Source organism: Narcine bancroftii, chromosome 2 (genome assembly GCF_036971445.1).
Source record: "Narcine bancroftii isolate sNarBan1 chromosome 2, sNarBan1.hap1, whole genome shotgun sequence".
In the NCBI taxonomy this organism is placed as follows: Eukaryota; Metazoa; Chordata; class Chondrichthyes; order Torpediniformes; family Narcinidae; genus Narcine; species Narcine bancroftii.
The window spans coordinates 163,778,101-163,798,663 of record NC_091470.1 but is presented as its reverse complement, the minus strand read 5'-3'; the positions used below and the strand labels follow the sequence as shown (position 1 = coordinate 163,798,663).

Below are 20,563 nucleotides of genomic sequence, written 5' to 3'. Positions count from 1 at the left end.
CGCAGACAGTGGGCTGTTAGCGACTCAAGGCGATGAACCAATGCAGGCAATGGGCTGCTAGTGACTGTGGTCAAGGGATTCACACCAAGCTGTGGATTGTTGGAGACTGGCTGAAGGGATACCAATAATATCAGGACTCGGATGCAAGGAGGTGCTGAAGGGTTCCTGATCGGGTTGGATGTTTGGCTACATTCCTTGTGATACCACAGTCCCGACAATTGCTGATGGATTGGACTGAATTCTGTGTGGCTGGAGGGGCTATGGGAGCACTGAATGCAAATCTGAGGGGACTCTCTTTGGCTTCTCTTTCTCAGGCAATTTCTTCCGATGGCAAAGCTATCTGCCTTGTAGGCAGACGAAAACAAATTTTGTGCAAATATTACTTTGTCTTATTACTTGACAATTGTAATGCGCATCGAAAGAACCAAAGACTTGTTGATTCAAACCAAGGCTTTTATTAACTAAAAGACTGGAGCATATCACAAGTAGGTCGACCAGTCCAGAATGACCTGGTCTGGCTAGGAGCAATCCTTTAAGACCTGCCAGTAGGTGTGGCTACACTCTCAGCCAATCAGTCATCCTACACTACCATCTGTACATATGTACATATACACATTGGTGATAGAATCTGTACTGTCACAACAATAATGTGAAGCTTGAAACTTAGATTGAATCTTGAAAAGCATTTGGGCAGCCATGTAGAAAGTCAGTCACCACAAGACACCCAGTTTCTGACCTTCTTCCATTGGATGACCAAGTGCACTATTCACTTGGTCATCCAATGGAGTTTCTAATAAACAATGTTGCTCAACCTTGATGGTACGAGATCAGCAGAGCAGAAGCTCTTAAATGTCAAGGGCGGCATGTTTAGTGTTGTGGTTAGTGTGACGCCGTAACAGCATCAGCATTGTCTGTGAGGAGTTTGTACGTTCTTCCTTTGTCTGCGTGGGTTTCCTCCGGGTGCTCTGGTTTCCTCCTACCCTTCAAAACATACAGGGATTGTAGGTTAATTGGGTGTTATTGGGTGGCATGGTCTATGTCTCAAAAAAGAGACCCAATAGGTAGAAATTACTTGGGAATGATCATTCCAAGATACTTGTGTGGGTTTAAATGTTACAATAATCAGAAACTGTTTGGAACTGCATTATTTTCAGTGATGTAATAAATATTATTTTGATTCCTAATATGATAGAGCTTATTTTCTGATAAAATGTATTACACTTGAGCCTGAAATTACAAAGTTCTTTAACAATAAGAAGCATGATCAGAATTAGAGAGTTTAATCAAAAATCCAGCATTTGATGAATTGTCCTTTTATTGGAAACCCAGATGGATTAACTCTTTCCAGGTGCAGATTTACATACCTGAATGTTTGGACTTTGTATGTAGGTGCAACAATGTTTGAGAAGCAAAGATTTAATCACAAATTTGGACTTTGTATGTAGGTGCAAATTGAGAAGCAAAGGTTTAATCACAAAGAGTTTAATCAGAAATCCAACATTTGATGAATTGTCCTTTTATTGGAAACCAAGGTGGATTAACTCTTTCCAGGTGCAGATTTACATACCTGAATGTTTGGACTTTGTATGTAGGTGCAACAATGTTTGAGAAGCAAATGTTTCTTTACATTCTTCACAATCCAGTATCGTGGGATCTGATAAAATAATGGACATTATAACAAAAGCGGAAAAGGAAAATTATAAGTTAACAACTGATAACCATTAGCTTTGCTACCGCAGATAAATTACACATTGAACCTAGTTTACTAATGGAAAAATTATAAGGTTGACAATGCAAAAATGGAAACCATGGTCCAACCTGTACAACTTCACCAAAGGGGGTCCATGCTGGGCTCGCAACTGTTCATGATATACATTGATGATCTGGAAGAGGGGACAGAGTGTAGAATATCCAAGTTTTGCTGGTGACACCAAATTGAGAGGAAAAGCAAATTTTGAAAAGGATACAGAGAGTCTGCAGAGAGACAAAGCTAGGTTAAGTGAGTGGGCAAAGGTCTGGCAGATGGGAGTTCAATATTGGTAAATGTGCGGCTATTCACGTTGGAAGGAACAGATCATTATTTAAATAGCAAGCGACTGCAGCACTCCCAAGTCCTTGTGCATGAATGGCAAAAAATTAGTTTGCAGATGCAGCGGGCTATCAAGAAGCCAAATGGAATGTTGGCCTTCATTGCTAGAGGGTTTGAATTTAAGAACAGGGAGTACTGGTGAGGCCGCATCTGGAGTTCTGGTCTTCTGACTTGAGGAAGGATGTAGTGGCTTTTAAATTCCAGAACAGGTTCTCTTGGTTGATTCCAAAGATGAGGGGGGGGTTAGCCTACGAGGAGAGATTTAGAGTCATCTGGGACTACACTAGATGGAATTTAAAAGAATGAGAGGAAATCTTATAGAAACATACGAGGCGTAGTTAAGATAGAGGTAGGTAGGTTGTTTTCATTGCTGGGGGAGACTAGAACTAGATGGCATAGCCTCAAGATTCAAGGAAGTAGATTTAGGATGGAGATGAAGAGGAAATGCTTTTCCCAGAGGGTGGTGAATCTATGGTATTCGTTGCTGTTGAAGCAGTGGAGGCTACCTCAGTAAATATATTTAGGAGACGGTTGAATAGATTTTTACACAGAAGGGGAGTGAATGAATAGGGGGAAAAGGCAGGTAGATGGAGATGAGCCTCAGGTAGTCAGGGTGTATCTGTGGAGAAGAAACAGAGTGGTCTGAGAAAGTCAAAAGGACTGTGGAGCCAGCAGAGAGTATGAGGTGGTCACATTAACAGAAGGTGATGTGTTTCAAGGCGAAATGAACCAAACAAAATGGAAGAGAGGATGAAACCAATGTTGAAACAATGAAATACAAAACACTACAGATACTGAAAAACTGGGTCAGGTAGTGGAGAGAAAATAGGTAATGTTGCAATTTCCAATTTACTAGCTCATTCTTATATAAAATTACGTCCAATAATCTTAAATGGAGTTCAATGATGTCCCATGGGCATATATACAGACATACAATGGGTCAAGGTGGGAGTGTTGCAGAGGAGGAAAGCACAAGCAGGGGTGACCAGCTGTGGAAGATGATCAAGGAGGTTGAGAGAGAGGAGGGTAAATAAGAAGGGGAAGGAGAGGGTAAGTGATGAAGGAGGGGTGCCGGGGAAGGAGTGGGGAGGGAGTGAGGAGAGGAATGAAAGAAAGGGGGTGAAGGGGAAAGTGGCAGTGGAGGGTGGGAAGGGAAGAGTGGCCTGCTGAGTTTCTCCAGAATGTTTGTGCATTGCAGTTCCTTCAAAGACTAAACTAATATGTTTTCCAACATTTCATTCCATGCCGGACGACTAGCTGACGAATTGAATCTGGAAACTCTTCAATTGCCAATAAAAGATTACCTGCATGGTCAGACGTCACATGTTTGTTCAGAGCTGCTACATTGGCAAAAGTTTTCCTGCATGATGAACAAGTCAGAGTGGAAAACTTTGGAGAGCGATGATTTTGTGCTGCGAAGATGTCAGGATGATGGGTACGATTGTGATACCACAGTCCCGACAATTGCTGCATAAAACACGATAGAAGGTATTTGTACATGAAAGTTAAGTATTAACACAGCACACTCGGTGTTGCATCCAATAAATTCAGTTTCTCTTCCAACTTCATTTTGAATGAGTTCCTGTTTTTATTTTTAATGCCTCTTTTTTTTCCAAGGTTTTGAATTTACAGCTGTGTTTAAAGTGTATTATTTTCCACATTTTATGTCACTTGCCCACCTTCCAAGTGATTGCTGGTGTACAGCGCATTTTCATTACCAAAGCTGCCAGGTCATTTTTCATTTTTAAATTGCTTAAAAAAATGATTTACAACTCATTAGAAGCCAATCATGCCCATTCATGGAATCTGGTCTATTATCTGCCTTCAGATGGCTGAAACTCCCAAATTAAATCACTTGTCAAATAATGATTGGCTGAAACTAGAATCAAACCTGCTGCCTTCCTGACTCAAATAGCTTCAGTATCATTCAAAGTAAGTTTCATTACAAAACTATCAAAAGCTGATGGATGGCATTATGATTCAAAACTATATTTCAAGGAACTGACAGATCAGATCACCAAATATGCATTTTGGTTGTTCAATTTTTTAAAGAATTAGACATACAGCATGGTAACAGGCCATTTTGGCCCACGTGCCCATGCCGCCCAATTACACCCAATCGACTTACACCCCCCAGTACATTTTGAAGCCGCCCAATTACACCAGTACATTTTGAAGGGTGAGATGAAACTGGAGCCCCTGGGAAAAACCCATGCAGACACAGGGAGGACAGGGTGGAATTCAAACCCCGGTCACAAATGCTGGCGCAATAACAGCGTGATGCTAACCGCTACCCTCACTGTGCCACCTGATGTGCGCAATGCATTTAGGAAAAGCAGTTTAAGGATCTAGTTTTCGTATCTGAATTAGAGGGCATCTGATGGAAGTGATTTCGACTTCCAGGGAAATTTGGAACAAATAAATAGTATTAGTCAATTATTATCCAATTTTAAAAAATATTTCATATCGAGCAACTTTCCCTGCAAGTCCAATTAATGATTAAAACAACAAAATACAAAACTCTACAAAATAGTTCATTGCCTAGTTCTGAGAGTGCATCCGATGCTCCCACCTGATAAGCCTTGTCACAAGATTCACAGTTATATGGTTTTCCACCAACATGTGTGACCTTGTGCCTTTCGAGAAGTGATGGTGCAGTAAAATTCTTGCCACAAACATCACAGGGATTGTATACGGGAGGATGCACTTCCTGCATGTGCTTCTTATGTTCCTCGTGCGACGAAAAACTCATCCGGCACCTCTGACAGTCATATGGGTCTTCAACATCTGCGAAGATCAGAGAATCATCCGGATCTGCCCACATCATCAACAAAGTAACGAACAACTTGAGGAATGTTTTCTTAGGTTGCAAGCTAAATCCACTTGGTGTTAACAATTTGCTCCAAAGGCCACCTATGTGGAGAGCTGAAAACGAGCTCAGACCCAAAATGTTGACCTGCTTTTTATTTTCCATGGATGCTGTATGACCTGCTGAATTTCTCCAGCACTTTTGTGTACTGCAGTTTGGAGAGCTAGCCCCTTACAGTATATGCAGGATGATCCCTGAAATGTAAAAATGTCGCCTCAACATGAATGGTCGTCTTGTACACCGAGTATAAAATCTAAACCTTGACAGCGAAGCATCAGCACCACTGCTATCTTCCTCCTCCCAAACACATCCTATCCCCCTCCTGCCAGCTTCTATCAAGTGTCCCAGTCAGGCCCTAGTTGCATTCTACCACCTTCCTCACGCTGATAATCCAGCTCACTTCCTTGCAAATGGTGACAATGAAAAGAAAAGAAGCTTAGTTGCAGATGTGATGTTTACAAAACCGTGTGCACCATTTCCAGCCTCTCAGTTTGCGCGTGTATTGTGGGGCATTGCCTATGATCTCAACCAATGACATCCATGAATAAGCCCAATCTTACGCAAGTCCTGTTAGTTATCAATGAAGTCTCAGTGGTCTCTCGCGTGGTCCAGCTACTGTTGGCTCTGTACAGGCTTTAAACACCAGACTTTTTTTTTTGGGGGGGGGGGTCATCTTATATAGCGAGTATAGCTCAAAACCTACATTTCAGGTGGAAATTCTGGGGTTCTCCTATGGACAAGTGATCCTATAATCTGGCATGTACAATAACTTGAGGTTATTTTTAGCAGTTATCTTAGTTTTGCAGCTCAGGCACGTAATTTCAATATAATTAATGACTTTGCTTACATCAACATGCAATCCCCAAGCAATTAAAATAAACAGAAGTAAAACACACAACACTGAAGAAACTCGGCAGGTCAAAAAGTGTACTTTATATCGCAAAGATAAAGATACATTACCAATGTTAAGCCCCTCATCAAGGTATGAGCAAAATGTAGGCAGGTGCCCGAACCAATAACAATAAGCTGAACAAATCAACAGAGAAGCCTGTTGCAAAACAAGTCTTGCTCTTCTGATGGATTCACATAAAACTAACTCAACCAAAGATCAGCTGGCAGATCGAAATACATCTTTCAAATAATTCTACCAGGAAAATATCCGGGAGCATTGCAGAAAACCTTGTGCTCCGACCATTTCGCTACCACGCTTGACCATACAATTTCCAAGACACTTCGTTTTTCATCAAAAACATTTGTTTAATTGTAAGCTGTCTCTGTTCCATTACTATAAACTTGAGAAAATAATTTTAAAAAACCCATTTTGTTTTGAAAACAAAAATTAGAACACAAGTCTTCATGATTGTCTGATTATTCTACTTTGGTCTAAGACGGTTTACAGCACCTTTGAAATCTAAGTCAATTATTCTCAAACTCTATTGACTTCATTACCAGTTAGAGAGTTTGCACATTAGATTTTTTATTACGGAAGAATAATGAAGAGTCGACACTGGATTGTTAAAATCCCTAAAATTCCCAAAGCTTTTCAAACATTACTGCTCTTGATCCAAATCGAATTTTCCAAAAATTCAAGGTCAGAATTGTCGCATCTTTTAGATTGATAACGTACTTGGTAACATCACCAGAAAACAGATGCAGTCTAATGGCATCCAATTCCACTTGACTCACCATCTCTAATTTATCTCATTTATTGTCAGACAGATTAGAACAAAAATATTCTGCAATTAAATGCTGGAGACTGAAGCTGCATAATTCTGAGCATCTGATCTCTTCATGGTCTTACATGGCTCAGAGCAACACAGGAGGTAACATTGGTATTCAGTCAGAGTCTTAAAATTTATATCAATGACTTGGATGATCGAACCAAAAGACTGGTTGGTAAATTGGCTGTAGAGAAAGGTAAGGAAGCAAACTGTGAAGAGGCTGTAAGGAAGTAACTGGCTTCCAGCTCAGCAAGGAGCTGACAGATTAACATGGGAATGGCAGAAATGCAGAATAAAGATTACAATAACATAATTCACAATTTCATTAATTGGGAGAGTGGCCTATTCCTTCCCCCACTTCAGATCTAGCCCCTTTGTTAGATTACTCAGATTTCACATTTATTTTCAAAGTACATACATGACATCACATACAACCCTGAGATTCTTTTTCCTGCAGGCGAGGTATAATTACCACTTCTTGGTAGTGCAAGACAAAACTGACTCAGCAAATGCATATAAAGAAATGTAAGCAATAAAGAGAGTAAAAAAAAATCAAAGTGCAAAAGTAAGAGTCCTTAAACAAGTCTCTGAGTTTGTTGTTGATGGTGAGTTTGTTGTTGTTGTTGAGTCTGATGGTGGAGAGGGAGCAGCTGTTCCCGAACCTGCTGATGAGTCTTGTGGCACCTTTTACCTCTTTCCTGATGGGAGCAGCGAGAACAGAGTGTGTGCTGGATGGTGTGGATCCTTGATGATCGCTTCTGCTCTCTTACCTGTTAAGTCCTTGGCTGTATCTCCTTTCTTTTGAAGGGCTTGCCACTCAGGGTTATTGGTGTCCCCATGCCAGACCATAATCAGTGAGGGTTGGCAAGAACATCTCCTCCACAATCTCTATCAGTACCAGAGCACCACAGGGCTGCCTTTTTAGCCCCTGCTCTACTTGCTATACATCTATGACTGTGTGGCTCAGTACAATTAGACCATCTACAAATTCGCTGATGACTCCACAGTAGTGGGTTGTATAAAAGGGGGGGTGATGAGTCAGCATATAGGAGGGAGATTGAAAACTTGGCTGAATGGTGCACCAACAATAACCTTGCACTCAATGTCACCAAAACCAAGGTGCTAATTGTTGACTTCAGAAAGGGAAAACTCGAGGAGTACGATCTAGTGATCATTGGGGGATCAGAGGTGGAGAGGGTGAGCAAATTTAAGTTCTTGGGAATTATTATTTCAGAGAATATTTCCTGGGCTCAACATACAAATGGCACTGTAAAGAAAGCACATCAGTGCCTTTAATCCCTCAGGAGTTGATGGAGGTTTGGAAACCCTTGAAACGTTCTACAGATGTGTGGTGAAAAGTACATCGTGGTCTTGTATGGAGACACCAATGCCTCCGAGTGGAATGCCCAGCAAAAGGTAGTGGACACAGCCTAGGATATCTGAGCAAAACCATTCTCACCCATCAAGAACATTCTATCCACTTATTATCTTAGGCATTACTATTCTAATGGTTAGCTCCCCACTCTGCATCTACTGTAAACTTGAGAACACAGTAGAAGCAGATTCCAGCCCACAAAACTTGTGTTGGTAATTAGCCTACCAACCCCATACATTTTGGACGGTGAGAGAAAACCAGAGCACCTGGGGAGAAGGTACAATACTCTGCATTCCTGCTGCCTTCCCCATGATAATCTGTCAGCTCCTTGCTGAGTAAGTAGAAATTTACCTCCTTGCACCCTCTTCACAACTTACTTCCTTACCTATCTTTGGATCATCAGCGAACTTACCCACCAGCAGTGGATTTGAACTTGGGTCGCTGGCACTGCAATGGCATTGCGCAAACCACTGCAAGCAAATTCTTTCATGTCTTGACCTTCCCTCTTACAAACTTCGAGATTTCTGCTCTCCAGTGAATTTTCAGTTATCATCACTCTGGTGCTCCCAAGGATCTTTGAGTCCTAAGCTCTGAAATCCTTTCCCTCTCTTCCCCTTTAAAATTCATCCTCAGCTTTACAGGGTCTGCACTTTTCAGAGACTGCAGGTTCCCTCACTTTCTTGAACTGTTCATAAAACATTTGGTCAAATGCTCCCAATAAATATACAGGAATTCTGCTACACATTACTGGATTAATCCATTCTGAATAGTTCCATATGCTTACTGTCTTAAAATATCTTTTACATCCTGTGAAATCTAAGAGCATTTTAATTTATTCTTGCATTGCTTAAAGTTGTAGGTGAGAAATAAAAATGGTGTACTTCTTGAAGCTTTTGTCCTAGTTATGCCTATACTTACTGTGAAAGGAGCGCAAATGCATGGAGAGCCCATTGGCCTGGCTGAATCCTTTGCCACACTCCCGGCAGACATACGGCTTGTCCCCAGTGTGCGTCCGCACATGGCGGGTTAGTTCAACTGACTGGGCAAACACCGCATCACAGTACTGACATCCGTACATTTTTCCTGTAGGATCACAAAAGTTTGAGAGATTAAAAGAAGATAAAGAACCCAAAGCACACTGGTTCCTGGACATTTATGAGTCGTGATTGAGCCTGTTCCCATGGATTTCTCAAGAGGAACATGCTCAATGGCTATCAACCACCGCCATAGAGAAATTAGTCTGCGGAGAGGTGTGTAGCCCAACAGCTTACATAACATCCAAAAGGAGGTGTTGAGTGAAACCATAGGGCTTTTCAAAGCATCCACTGCAAGCGCCATGGATGCGCCTTCAATCTTCCGACCACATTTTGAACTTTGACCCGACCCTCCATCCGAGAGACTGCACCCCACACAGCAGCCCTCTCAACAACACCTAACAGGCGGACTTCCTGCAGCAGAACTTCAGGCTTTACGATTCAAGAGTGGACCAGTTGGGGTTACAGCGGCAGCGATCCAGGTTAGAATCCATCAATGTAAGGGATTTGTACACTCTCCCCGTGTTTCTTCCGGATGCTCTGGTTTCCTCCCACCCTTCAAGCAAATGTATGGAGATTGTAGGTTTAATGGGTGTAATTGGGCAGCATGGGTTCATGTGCCAAAAGGGCCTGTTACTGTGCAGTCTGTCTAAATTTAACATTTAAAATTCCCCTGCTGCAAGAATGCCAACAGAGCTCCTGGCATAGCAGCACACAGCAGTAGGGATGCAGTTGTTCTCACCAGGTTTCCAACATGGCAATACAAGTGAAAATGCACTTCATATCTGATGCCACAATTACTTCTTTTGGTGCGGATTCAATTCATGCTTATTTCTTGGAAGACATCCACAGAATGAGATGAGGGACAAATATCCTTCCTTTCCGAGATCTCCAACCCTTTTGGTATCATTGCATTCCTGTGCTTTTTTTTTTAAATCATTCCCTGTTCATGGGATAACTGCTGTAACTTGAAACAGGCCCTGTCTTGTCCAATCATACATCTCAAACTTAATTGTTTTTCTCAGGATATGTGTACGAGTGTTGTTTTGGACCAAATACTTTCAAAAACACTGCCTGTCCATTGTCCATCCTCTTTTAACCACTCATCACTGAACCTTGACTCTATTAAGGTTAGTCTTCACATCACCCACTCAGAAACAAGCAAAGATTTTGCGTACTCATCCAAAATAACACACTTACTCCCAATCTTATGAAAGCCCCTGGACTCTAATTTAGAACTACTTAAAATAAAATGATACAGAAGCGCAACCACAGACACAATTTGAAATAAATTACTGCATCACAGAACAAACGTTATGACGACTGCACCTTGAAGTTTCTGCCACCCCTCGTACCTTCTGAATGCTTTTTCTTCATGTGATAGGCCAATGCAGCAGCTTGCATAAACGTCATGTCGCAATGTTTGCAGAAGAATGGCTTTTCTCCAGTGTGAAGCCTCATGTGATTCTTCAGTGTGGAATTTGCTGCAAATTTTGCCCCACAGTCATTACAGGAGAAAGGCTTCTCATCAAAGTGATCAGAGCGCTTATGATATTGCATTCCTGCAGAGGAGAATGAAACCTATGGAGAGTGAACTTTAAATACTTGATAGAAAGTAAAGGTAAACATTGCATTATTGCCATGTAATATTGCATCTTATCAAAAACTAATTGAAAATAAGATTCATATCATCCAGTATTCCCCTCTGCTAATTATATTCTCAAAAAATCCAATTCAATTTGTCAAACATAACCAGTATGTCGGATAATTATGATGCTTTCTTAATGTCCTGTAACCACACACTAAATAATGGCTTCCAACATTTTCCAGCCAGCTGGCCTGCTCCTTATTTTCTCCCACCTTCTTGAACTATTACTTCCAATCCTTCGGGACCATTCTACTAATTCTGCTAAACTCTTACAAATTTTTTAAAAGCCCAAATTAAATTTAGATATACAGCATGGCAGCAGCCTCTTTTGGTCCATGAGTCCGTGCTCTCAATGGCACCCAATTGACCTACACCCCCGCTATGTTTTGATCGTTGGAGGAAGCCAGAGTACTTGGTCGAAACCCACAAAGACATGGGGGGAGTGTTCAAACTCCTTACAGACAGTGCAGGATTCAAACCCCGATCCCGGTTGCTGGAGCTAACTGTGATGCTTCAGTGCTTCTATCTTCTTTAGGAAAGCCCAATATTATAGACTGAGAGATTTCCGTTTTCCCAATATTAATTATTCTCATCAGTGCCTTAAAACCACGGTTACTAATTAATTTCACCAGACAAGCTGATGTATTGCTCCAGAAAACTGATTAAATGCACTTGACAAACCCTTCTTCAAAAATTACTTTATTGTTTTGATTCACCCAATCAAAAGATTAAAGATGCCCATCAGTGTTGAGTTAAAATGGAAGGTACCAAACTCCAAAATATAAACAGTGTGGTAATGCTTGTTTAGCTGCTGAGTCTTTGGGTGTTCGGATACTTAATATTGGCGCAGTTCTAGTACCTCCCACAAAATCAATATATTTGTTCAGTTCCAATACTGCAAATCCTCAAAATTTATAGAAAAACAATGCTGGATAAACTCAGCATGTCAAACAGTGTGCCTGTACTTTATATAGCAAAGATAAGGATACATAATCCTACATAAGGATACACAAAGCATTGGTGAGGCCAAGTTTGGAATACTGTGTGCAGTTTTGGTCACCAAATTATAGGAAGGATATAAACAAAATAGAGAGAGTGCAGAGAAGGATCACGAGAATGTTGACAGGATGTCAGGGTTTGAGTTACAGAGAAAGGTTGAGCAGCCTGGGGTTTTTTTCTCTGGAGCGTAGAAGATTGAGGGGGGATTTGATGGAGGTGTTCAAAGGGACAGAGAGAGTCAACGTGGATAGGCTTTTTCAATTAAGAGTGGGGGATATTCAAACCAGAGGCCATGGTTTGAGATTGCAGGGGGAAAATTATAAGGAGAACATGAGTGGAAATTTCTTCACGCAAAGGGTGGTTGGGATGTGGAATAAGCTTCCGGCAGAGGTGGTTGAAGCAAGGGCATTATTTACATTTAAGGAAAGACTGGATAATTACATGGAGGGGAGAGGATTGGAGGGGTATGGACCAGGTGCTGGTCAGTGGGACTAGGAGGGTGGGGATTTGTTCCGGCATGAACTAGTAGAGCCATACTGGCCTGTTCTGTGCTGTATATGGTTATATGGTTATAATCAATGATTCAGTGGAAGCGAGTCTGGGTGAGTACATGGTCGCAGAGCTTGAGAACAACAGGGATTACAGATGGGGAGCAGTGAGAGAGAATCCCACAGAACTCCATTCAGAGAGCAAAGGAGAACTTCTTCAGGGTAGGCAGCCCTCAAAAATGATTTCACAGAGTTTTGAGGTTGCAGAAGTAATACATGAAAGTCTGCAGACACCATGATTAAACTGTTTGGCCTGTTGAGTTTCTCCAGCATTGTGTTTTGACTTTAACTACAATGTCTGCAGGCTTTCATATTTTACTCTTAGAAGGGTTAACTGTCTATCCTTTTAAAATAACAAATATTACTGTCACATGGTCTTGAAAAACTTTAGATGCTGGAATATAACTTTAGATGCTGGAATATAACAAATTCTGTTTCACGTTAAAACTCTAATTGTGAGTTTTTACTTTTAAAAAAATTTAGACATACAGCACTGTTAACAGGCCATTTTGGCCCATGAGTCTGTGCCACCCAATTTACCCCCAATTAACCTACACTCCCAATATGTTTTTGATGGGTAGGAGGAAACCAGAGACCCTGGAGAAAGCCCATGCAGACATGTGGCGAACATAGAAACTCTTTATAGACAGCACAGGATTCGAACTCTGGTCCCGATCGCTGGCACTGTGAAGGCTTTGCGCTAACCACTAAGTTTAAATTCACAATTTTAGGATGATCTGGATGTACTCTACTGTTACTCATCTTTTAGAACTTTCAGTTTGTGACGAAACAAATAAATTATCAGAGCCTCTAACCTGACTGGTGAGCAAAGGATTTTCCACAGATGTCACAAGCTACTGGCAATCTTCTCTTCTTTCTCTTAGGTGCATCATGTGTGTCTTCTCTGTGCTTATCTAAATTCTTTTGGGAAGTTCCAGTCTCTCCACATTCCTCCCAGTTTGTAGTTTTAGGCAGACTAATTTTGCGGCAGCGGGTGAGGTGTAGCTCAAGGCGACATTTAAACATGAAAGTCTTGCCACATGCAGCACAGAGAAGGTCTTGCCTTCCTCTGGATTTGCACTTTGATTTTACCGGATCACTGCTACCTTCCCTGACATGGCCAGTGACATCAGGATGCTCTGCATCTTCTTCACTTCTATCTTCCTGATCCATTGGGCGCTCCTTCTGATCCACTTGCAGATCACTCATGGCTTCTTTGAATAATCCTGATAAATTAAGAAAAGAATTACATGTTTAGAACATGAAGTTGCATCAAAATATGTTGAGGCTGCTAAACATGAATAATGATACCGCCGGCCTATTTTCACTCTATTTCCAAAAAAAATTTTACAAAATTAATGTACACTCACTACATAACTTTAAAAAATATCTGAAAGTGTTAAATTGTTACAAGTTAGGGATCTGAGCCTCAGAATTTAACAATCATATTCATCCTTTCACCTCAGTCTTGAAATTAGGACTGATCCAAAGTATTGAAAATTTTAAAAGATGGGAAGCTGCCTTAACCCAATTCCAAACATACAAAAACTATTCAGAATTTGGTGTTAAACTTGAGGATTTATTCCATTGTTGGCATAGGGAGTTCAGAGCTGAACTGCATTTATTTTTTAAACAGTGCGTAAATTCCACTCACAAAAGACCACCATATTGCTATCTTAGAGATACCCATCACTTCTAAAAGCAAGAGTTTACTCAAATGCAAATCAATGAAATCAGACAATTATATTGTAATTTCTTTATTGATCGTTGTAGTTGCTGAGTAGTTGTTATATAAATGTTGAGCACTATTTCACCGACGAGTGGGAACCTATTTGCTCCTGAAGCCTAGGTTTGAATTTAAAGAATGCATCTTACTATTTCATCCAACAGGCATTTGAACTGAAAATCTATGAGTGAGCAGGAGAGAAAAGCTACATTCATCCTCATGGCAATAACCTGCAATGTTAATTGTTTTTCTCTCACAGATGTTACTGGACAAAGTATTTCTAATTTCTAACTTTTTTTTATAAACACTTTGCTTTTCTTTCTCATACTTCTTGAAATTCTATATTTAAAAAGTAACAACTGAGTCAATTCATGCAATCATTACTCGATTATTGTTGCAGGTACCAATCTTTGTGGATCAACACCTCTGTTCTCTCAGATGCATTTAACCTTGAGCAAGGTTGAAGGGGCCAATAGTTTTGTTTGGAATTATAGGGTCATTGCATTACAGTGGGTTCTCTAACTTTCCAACCTGTGAAGGTGACTTGGATCCAGGATCTGAGTAAAATAATTAATCTATGCTGTGTGTGCAATTGCAAAGTAAGTAAATGTGATGTAAAAAAGAACCATTTTTTAATGGACAAAATCATAAATGCCAGTTGTACCCATGCTGAGAAGATATATATGTATGCAAACCCACTTTGTAGAGTTACCTGCATGTTCCATGGTCTTCATTACCAATTCAAGGGATGGATGAAACTCACTGATCATATGCAAGATTCTACAGAACACCAGGGCAGGAATAAGTCGCTCTTCTAGAATTTTACCGAGAATACTCTCTAATGACTGACCAGCCGTGTCCTTGAAACAACAGCTCTTCAAAATCTAACAGTGGGAAGAAATACAAACCATGCAAATGATTCAAGAGAATTTATAAAATATAGTCTACAAAGTGTGCAAAGCTTAACATGACACACCTCTGAATAATTAGGTGTCTGGTGAAAGTCACTTCTCCAAGGTTCTCCAGCATTTTTGTTTACAATTCTTGTATTAACTTAAAAGTTAACTATTGGTCGAGATCTATTCCGCCCCCCCCCCCCCCATTACTTTGTGTGCAAGAATCAATAGGCAGAGGATAGCTCAATCTCATCTGGGCTATCAAGACAGAACAACAATAACATTGTTCTTTTCTGTGAAGAGGGTTGCAGTGCATTACTGTTTGCCTCTTGCTTTCTTTGCCACCCATCATCCTAGTTCTGTCTGACTTTCCCACTACATGCAGAAGCATTTGCCCTGCTCTCTCTATCAAATACTCAATCAAACTTCTGTAGGTATGCTAGAAAATATACTGGCTGGTTGCATCACAGCCGGATTTGGAAATTCAAGTGCTCAGGTACACAGAAGCCGCAGAAGGTAGCAACTATAACCAGGTCCATCACAGAATATGACCTCCCTTCAAATGCATCGAATATCACAAAGAACTCCCATCACCTTGGTCACTTATGAAAAAAACTCAAGGCCTGAAAATGAACATCTCTCAGTTGAAGAACAGTTTCTTGTCAATAATCATCAGATACTTGAACCTCCCCTTGTTACAATAATTGTGGACAGTTCTGGTAGCACAAAAGGACTGTCTGCTCTTTTTTGCAAGTCACCTTCTTTGCACCAAGATTACTGTGGATATTGATCATCTATTCATATTTATAGTCTGTTTTAACAGACAAAGTAAGACTTTTGCAACACATGTACAATGTACATGGCAATAAACTCATCATTTTCTACTCATTCTAACAAGCTGAAAACAGAACTAAAATCTCTCCTTGGAATAGACAGACAATGGATGATGCAGGGATGGAAAAACAGAAAAGACTACGTATTTTATGCCATTGCTTTTGTATACATATGATGGTGTGCAAATACAAAATATTCATTTTTGTTTACTTTCATAATTTCTGGTAAAACTTGTGAGAAATTCAGTAAAGTGTACAAATAAATAACATGGTACCTATCAAAATGGTGATGCAATGCAAAATAATATTCCATTTTATATTTGTCAGTTGCTTCTCTGACGCTGCTAGAACTTTTCTTACACCATTCAATATCTGCAATTATGCACAGACACTCACCTAACACCCTCAATTCTTGTGATAGTGAGGGAAATTTTACCCATGCTACTTCGTCTCTGCAATGATGAAGGGGAACCTAATTTTCAGATGTCAACATCTCTGAAGATCTGTCCTGGGGCCTCCATGCCGATGCAATCATGAAGAAGGAATGCCAGTGGCTATACTTCATGAGGAATTTGAGGAGATTTGGTTATGTCGCCAAAGACTCTTGCAAATTCCTCCAGGTGTACCATGGAGAGCCTTCATTCTGTCTTGTATGGAGGGCCCAAAGCATAGGACAAGGAAAAGGTTACGATCATAGGCATCACTCCATTAAGGTCAATTGCAAGAGGTGGTGTCTCAAGAAAGCAACCTCTATCCTCACCACCCAGGACATGCCCTCTTCTCACTACTACCATCAAGTAGGTGGTACAGGAGCCAAAGACAAACACCAAATGGGACAAAAAAGACAGCTTCTTCCCCTCTGCCATCAGATTTCTGAATCGACAATGAACCACAGACACTACCTCACCGTCTCTTTTTTTTGCACCTATTCATTTATTATTTTAAATATAATTTATAGTAATTTTGCACCTGTGACGCTGCCGTAAAACAACAAGTTTCATGATAATAAATTCCGATACAGAAAATACTCACATAAAGATATTGCATGCACAATCCTAACTAAACTTTAATGAGTCACAATTCAAGAGGCACGCCACTTACAATCTTGGCCAATTTACTGACTGATGATGACCCTGTTTGCCCTTTGGCTTAAACTAAGCCTGTTATTAAATAGATGGGAGAAATTTATTGCCGTCTGAAAAGGCATTGTTTAATTTAATTTTTGGCTTAAATAATTTGTCTTTAGGTATGCACTTTCAGAAAGCATAGTTTTAATTACTTTCATCTTGATTTTCATTGTTGCAGTGGTTCTCAAGTGCTTTTGAATATTTGTACCAGCCTTTTCTGTGAGCAAAACTGCCTGTTAGCATCGGTGAGCCTCTACTCCACACTAGGCTTCATGGACATGCTGGAAGATGCGAGCAAAATTCTGCATCCAGGGCCACATTGCAAGAAAGCAGCAAAAGCCCAAGTGGCAGTAGCTGGTAATCTCAAGGCTATGGACAATCTGATCTTATTATCTTACAAAATAACACTATAAGATTCAAACCTGTTCCCAGTTTTTTTGTCCACAACACTGCCTGCACATTAAGTACCAGTGCACTGATGCTTTTCCACAAAGGGGAAATGTTCAGTCAAAAAGAACAAAGTTCAAGCATTAGCAATATTGAACTGATCAAAACAAAATAATACAACACTTTTTAATCTCAACCTCATTGTTATGTAGCAAGGAAAAACACGTCAAAAATCTACTCAAGAGAATCTGTACTTCAATTGATCACATCACAAAACCTTCTACTAGCTGTTTGGTTCAATTTTGTATCAGCTCTTCTTGATGTCTTCTCTCATGTCCATGCTGAATTAAGAACCTGCCTATGTACTCATTTATATCCTTGGTTGTGATGCCCTTTTAATTCAGTTTTGCATCTCCTAACCTGCTTCAATCACCCATATAGCTGATTTTGCTATTTAACCAAGCAAACATATTTAAAAAGTTACATAAAAAGGCAAATAAGTTTTTCTTTGCTTTTCATATAACATCCAAGCCTAGAAATGGCTTTAATACTCCTAAGCTATTTCATAGAAGACTGCAATGATAAATTTGTTCCAGTCAAAGTGGTTCAACACTTCTCAATGAAAAGGAAAAGGCAGCAAATGCGTGTTGAGGTAGTGAAAGTATGGAAATAATCTACCTCAATGGTTTCAGTGGGAAGGTTTCCTACCCCAGGCACCAAGCAGTCCAGCAGCGGACTAATATCTTCAATTGAATTGGTGATCAACTGTTTGTGTCTTCTTAAAATATCAAAGGCTTTATTCTCCTCATCACTCACTAGAAAATAAACAGAAATAAATATTACTCCATAACCAGGCTAAATGCTCAACTTTTAAACAAACCATGGAAGAAATCTTTCCTGTGTCAACGGCAGTTTTACGATCTATAATCTAAATATGTTTTAGATTTAATTTAGAGATAGAGCTCAGTAACAGGCACTTCCAGTCCACGAGCCTGCACCATCCAAATTCACCCAAGTGACCAACCCTGTACTAACCCCCATAAATATTTGGAATGTGGAAGACTGTTATTGCCTTCTACAATCAGAAAGCCTGAGGGTTGCATTATTCAATGTCCATAGTTTTAATGGAACCGCACAAGATCCTTTAATTTCCCTTAAAATAAAAAGAATCCTTACAACTATGAGGTAACCAAATAAGTACACTTGTGATCACCCATGCCACCTAGAGTGGCTTGGTTAGCATGGCGATTAGCACCATGCTAGTCCAGTGCCAGGGAACCGGGTACGAATCCAGTGCTGTCTTTAAGGAGTTTGTACATTCTCCCTATGTCTACGTGCAATTTCTCCGGGTGCTTCGATTTCCTCCCCCCCTCCAAAGTACAGGGTTTGTAAGGCAATTGGTGTATTGGGCAGCATGGGCTCGTGGGCCAGAAGGGCCTGGTACCATGCTGTATGTCTAAATTTAAATATTAAAAGTTACAACTGTGTAAAGCTGCTATCCTAATTTGTATCATTTACAAGTGCGCATCTCAACTCCTTAAGGCTTGCCCTAATAGACGTAAAAAGCAATCTCATTGGACACTATTCACAGAGTTTGCTTTAGATTCTTTGGATCAAACAAAATAAGAGAAGAGTGCAAAATTAATTCCATGGTTCCTCCACACTGTTGAGGAAGAAGCTGCCCAAAAGATAGAACTTAATTCTAAATACATTTACTTTCAAATCCACAGCCCAATTTTTAACTTATTTTCCATTCAAATCATAATCAAAAAATTTCCCTCTGGTATACAAGGCAAGCTCCTTTAATAATACAAGATTACAAAAATAAAATGTTTGCAGGTGTGCCACAGGGTGCCATAGCTAGAGATTCCCATTACAATGCTGCAATAAGCATAATGGTTCTAACATTCTAGTTAATTACTGCACCACTTAATCCCAAGACATCAACTCGTGGTACAGCAGAATAAAAAGCACCCACTAATTCTGACATCATTATTAATTTTAAACATGCACTAATTCCACTAGATACATAAAAGTTTCACCTGATAAAATGAGTCGGAGACCATCTGGTTCTTTCTTTACTTCATCCAGCAGGGTGCACAGCTTTGGTACATCTTCTTTCATTCTGACGAGCACTTTCCAAATAGTGACAGGTGCCAGCGTTTGTTTTTCCAATGCTGCTTCCATCAAATTACCGGCCCAATCCACACCTTCATCTTTAACAAGATCTTTGATTCTCTGGAGAGAGCAATGTTAAAGATTAAATTATTTCGCAGCATGCACTGATAACGGTGAAGCTGCAATGTTTGCATTTTGACTGGCTGCTTAGTATTGTACCATAGCAGCCAAAGCAACAAAATGTTGACACACCACTGGAGAAATTACTTGCTAGCATTTAATGAAGATTAGAAAAAATGTCCATGCATTATGCTTCTAAAGGGCTTCTAATCAGCTTCCTGATTGTATTGGAGGTTCAGATCTGGGATACAATTGCTAAAGAAATTAACAGGAAGCCTTGCAGCTGCAGAGGTTGTGAGATGGGCAAATGGAACCACGTGGAGGACAGGAGGAGCGGTGGAGTTGGAAGACAAAAGTAGATGGGAGATAGGCAGAAACAGTCAAGGAAAAAATGGCTAAATGGTCCCCTGCTTTTCTCATAAATCCAGTTGATGAGGTGCACAAATAGGTTTCTCTTACAGATGTTACTGAGCCAAATCATGGAAATACCAACATGTGGGCATTACTAGAGACATTTTTTTTTAAATCAACTCCCACAACTACCTGGACTACACTTCTTCACACCCAGTGTCCTGCATATTCTATTCCCTTTTCCCAATTCCTCCCTCTCGATCTTATCTCCTCCCAAGATGAGGTCTTCCAGTCCAGATCGTCCGAGCTGACCTCCTCCTTCCAAAGACATGCTTCCTCTCCACCACTGTCAACTCAGCCGTTACATGCATCTCCTCCATTTCCTGCTCATCTGCCCTGGCCCCTTCTACCCCAGATGCAACAAAAACAGAATTCCACTTACCTACCCTCCTCTGCATCCAACATATTATCCGTCACCTACAACAGGATCCCACCACCGGACACTTCTTCCCCTCTCCTTGCCTCTCTGCCTTCCGTAGGGACTGTTCCCTTTGTGACTGCCTCATCCACTCATCCCTTCCCATTAATTGCCCCCTTTGTACCTTCCCCTGTGGCCTCAGGAAGTGCCGCCCCTCTTCCCTCACCACCACTCGAAGCCAGAAATAGTTCTTAAGTGAATCTGCAGCTACTGCATCTGGGGCTCCATTTGTGGCCTTCTCTAC

At 40.5% G+C, this 20,563-nt stretch overlaps 1 protein-coding gene across 12 annotated transcripts in view; it reads right to left on the bottom strand.

The window, feature by feature from the left end:
• The window catches only part of zbtb40 (zinc finger and BTB domain containing 40), a 138,507-nt gene that overhangs the window by 12,442 nt on the left and 105,502 nt on the right, over window positions 1-20,563 (bottom strand). For 9 of the 12 annotated variants that reach the window (XM_069919021.1, XM_069919022.1, XM_069919024.1 and 6 more), the window contains 9 exons: window positions 19,295-19,490; window positions 17,931-18,067; window positions 14,722-14,893; window positions 13,099-13,509; window positions 10,444-10,650; window positions 8,973-9,137; window positions 4,662-4,876; window positions 3,394-3,556; window positions 1,568-1,654 (listed from right to left, as the gene is read on the bottom strand). In XM_069919021.1, the coding sequence (XP_069775122.1) occupies window positions 1,568-1,654; window positions 3,394-3,556; window positions 4,662-4,876; window positions 8,973-9,137; window positions 10,444-10,650; window positions 13,099-13,509; window positions 14,722-14,893; window positions 17,931-18,067; window positions 19,295-19,490 (1,753 nt within the window). Of the gene's footprint in view, window positions 1-443; window positions 982-1,567; window positions 1,655-1,688; window positions 1,884-3,393; window positions 3,557-4,661; window positions 4,877-8,972; window positions 9,138-10,443; window positions 10,651-13,098; window positions 13,510-14,721; window positions 14,894-17,930; window positions 18,068-19,294; window positions 19,491-20,563 lie in introns of those variants that run through there. The other 3 variants (XM_069919020.1, XM_069919025.1, XM_069919026.1) reach the window with 3 other exon arrangements.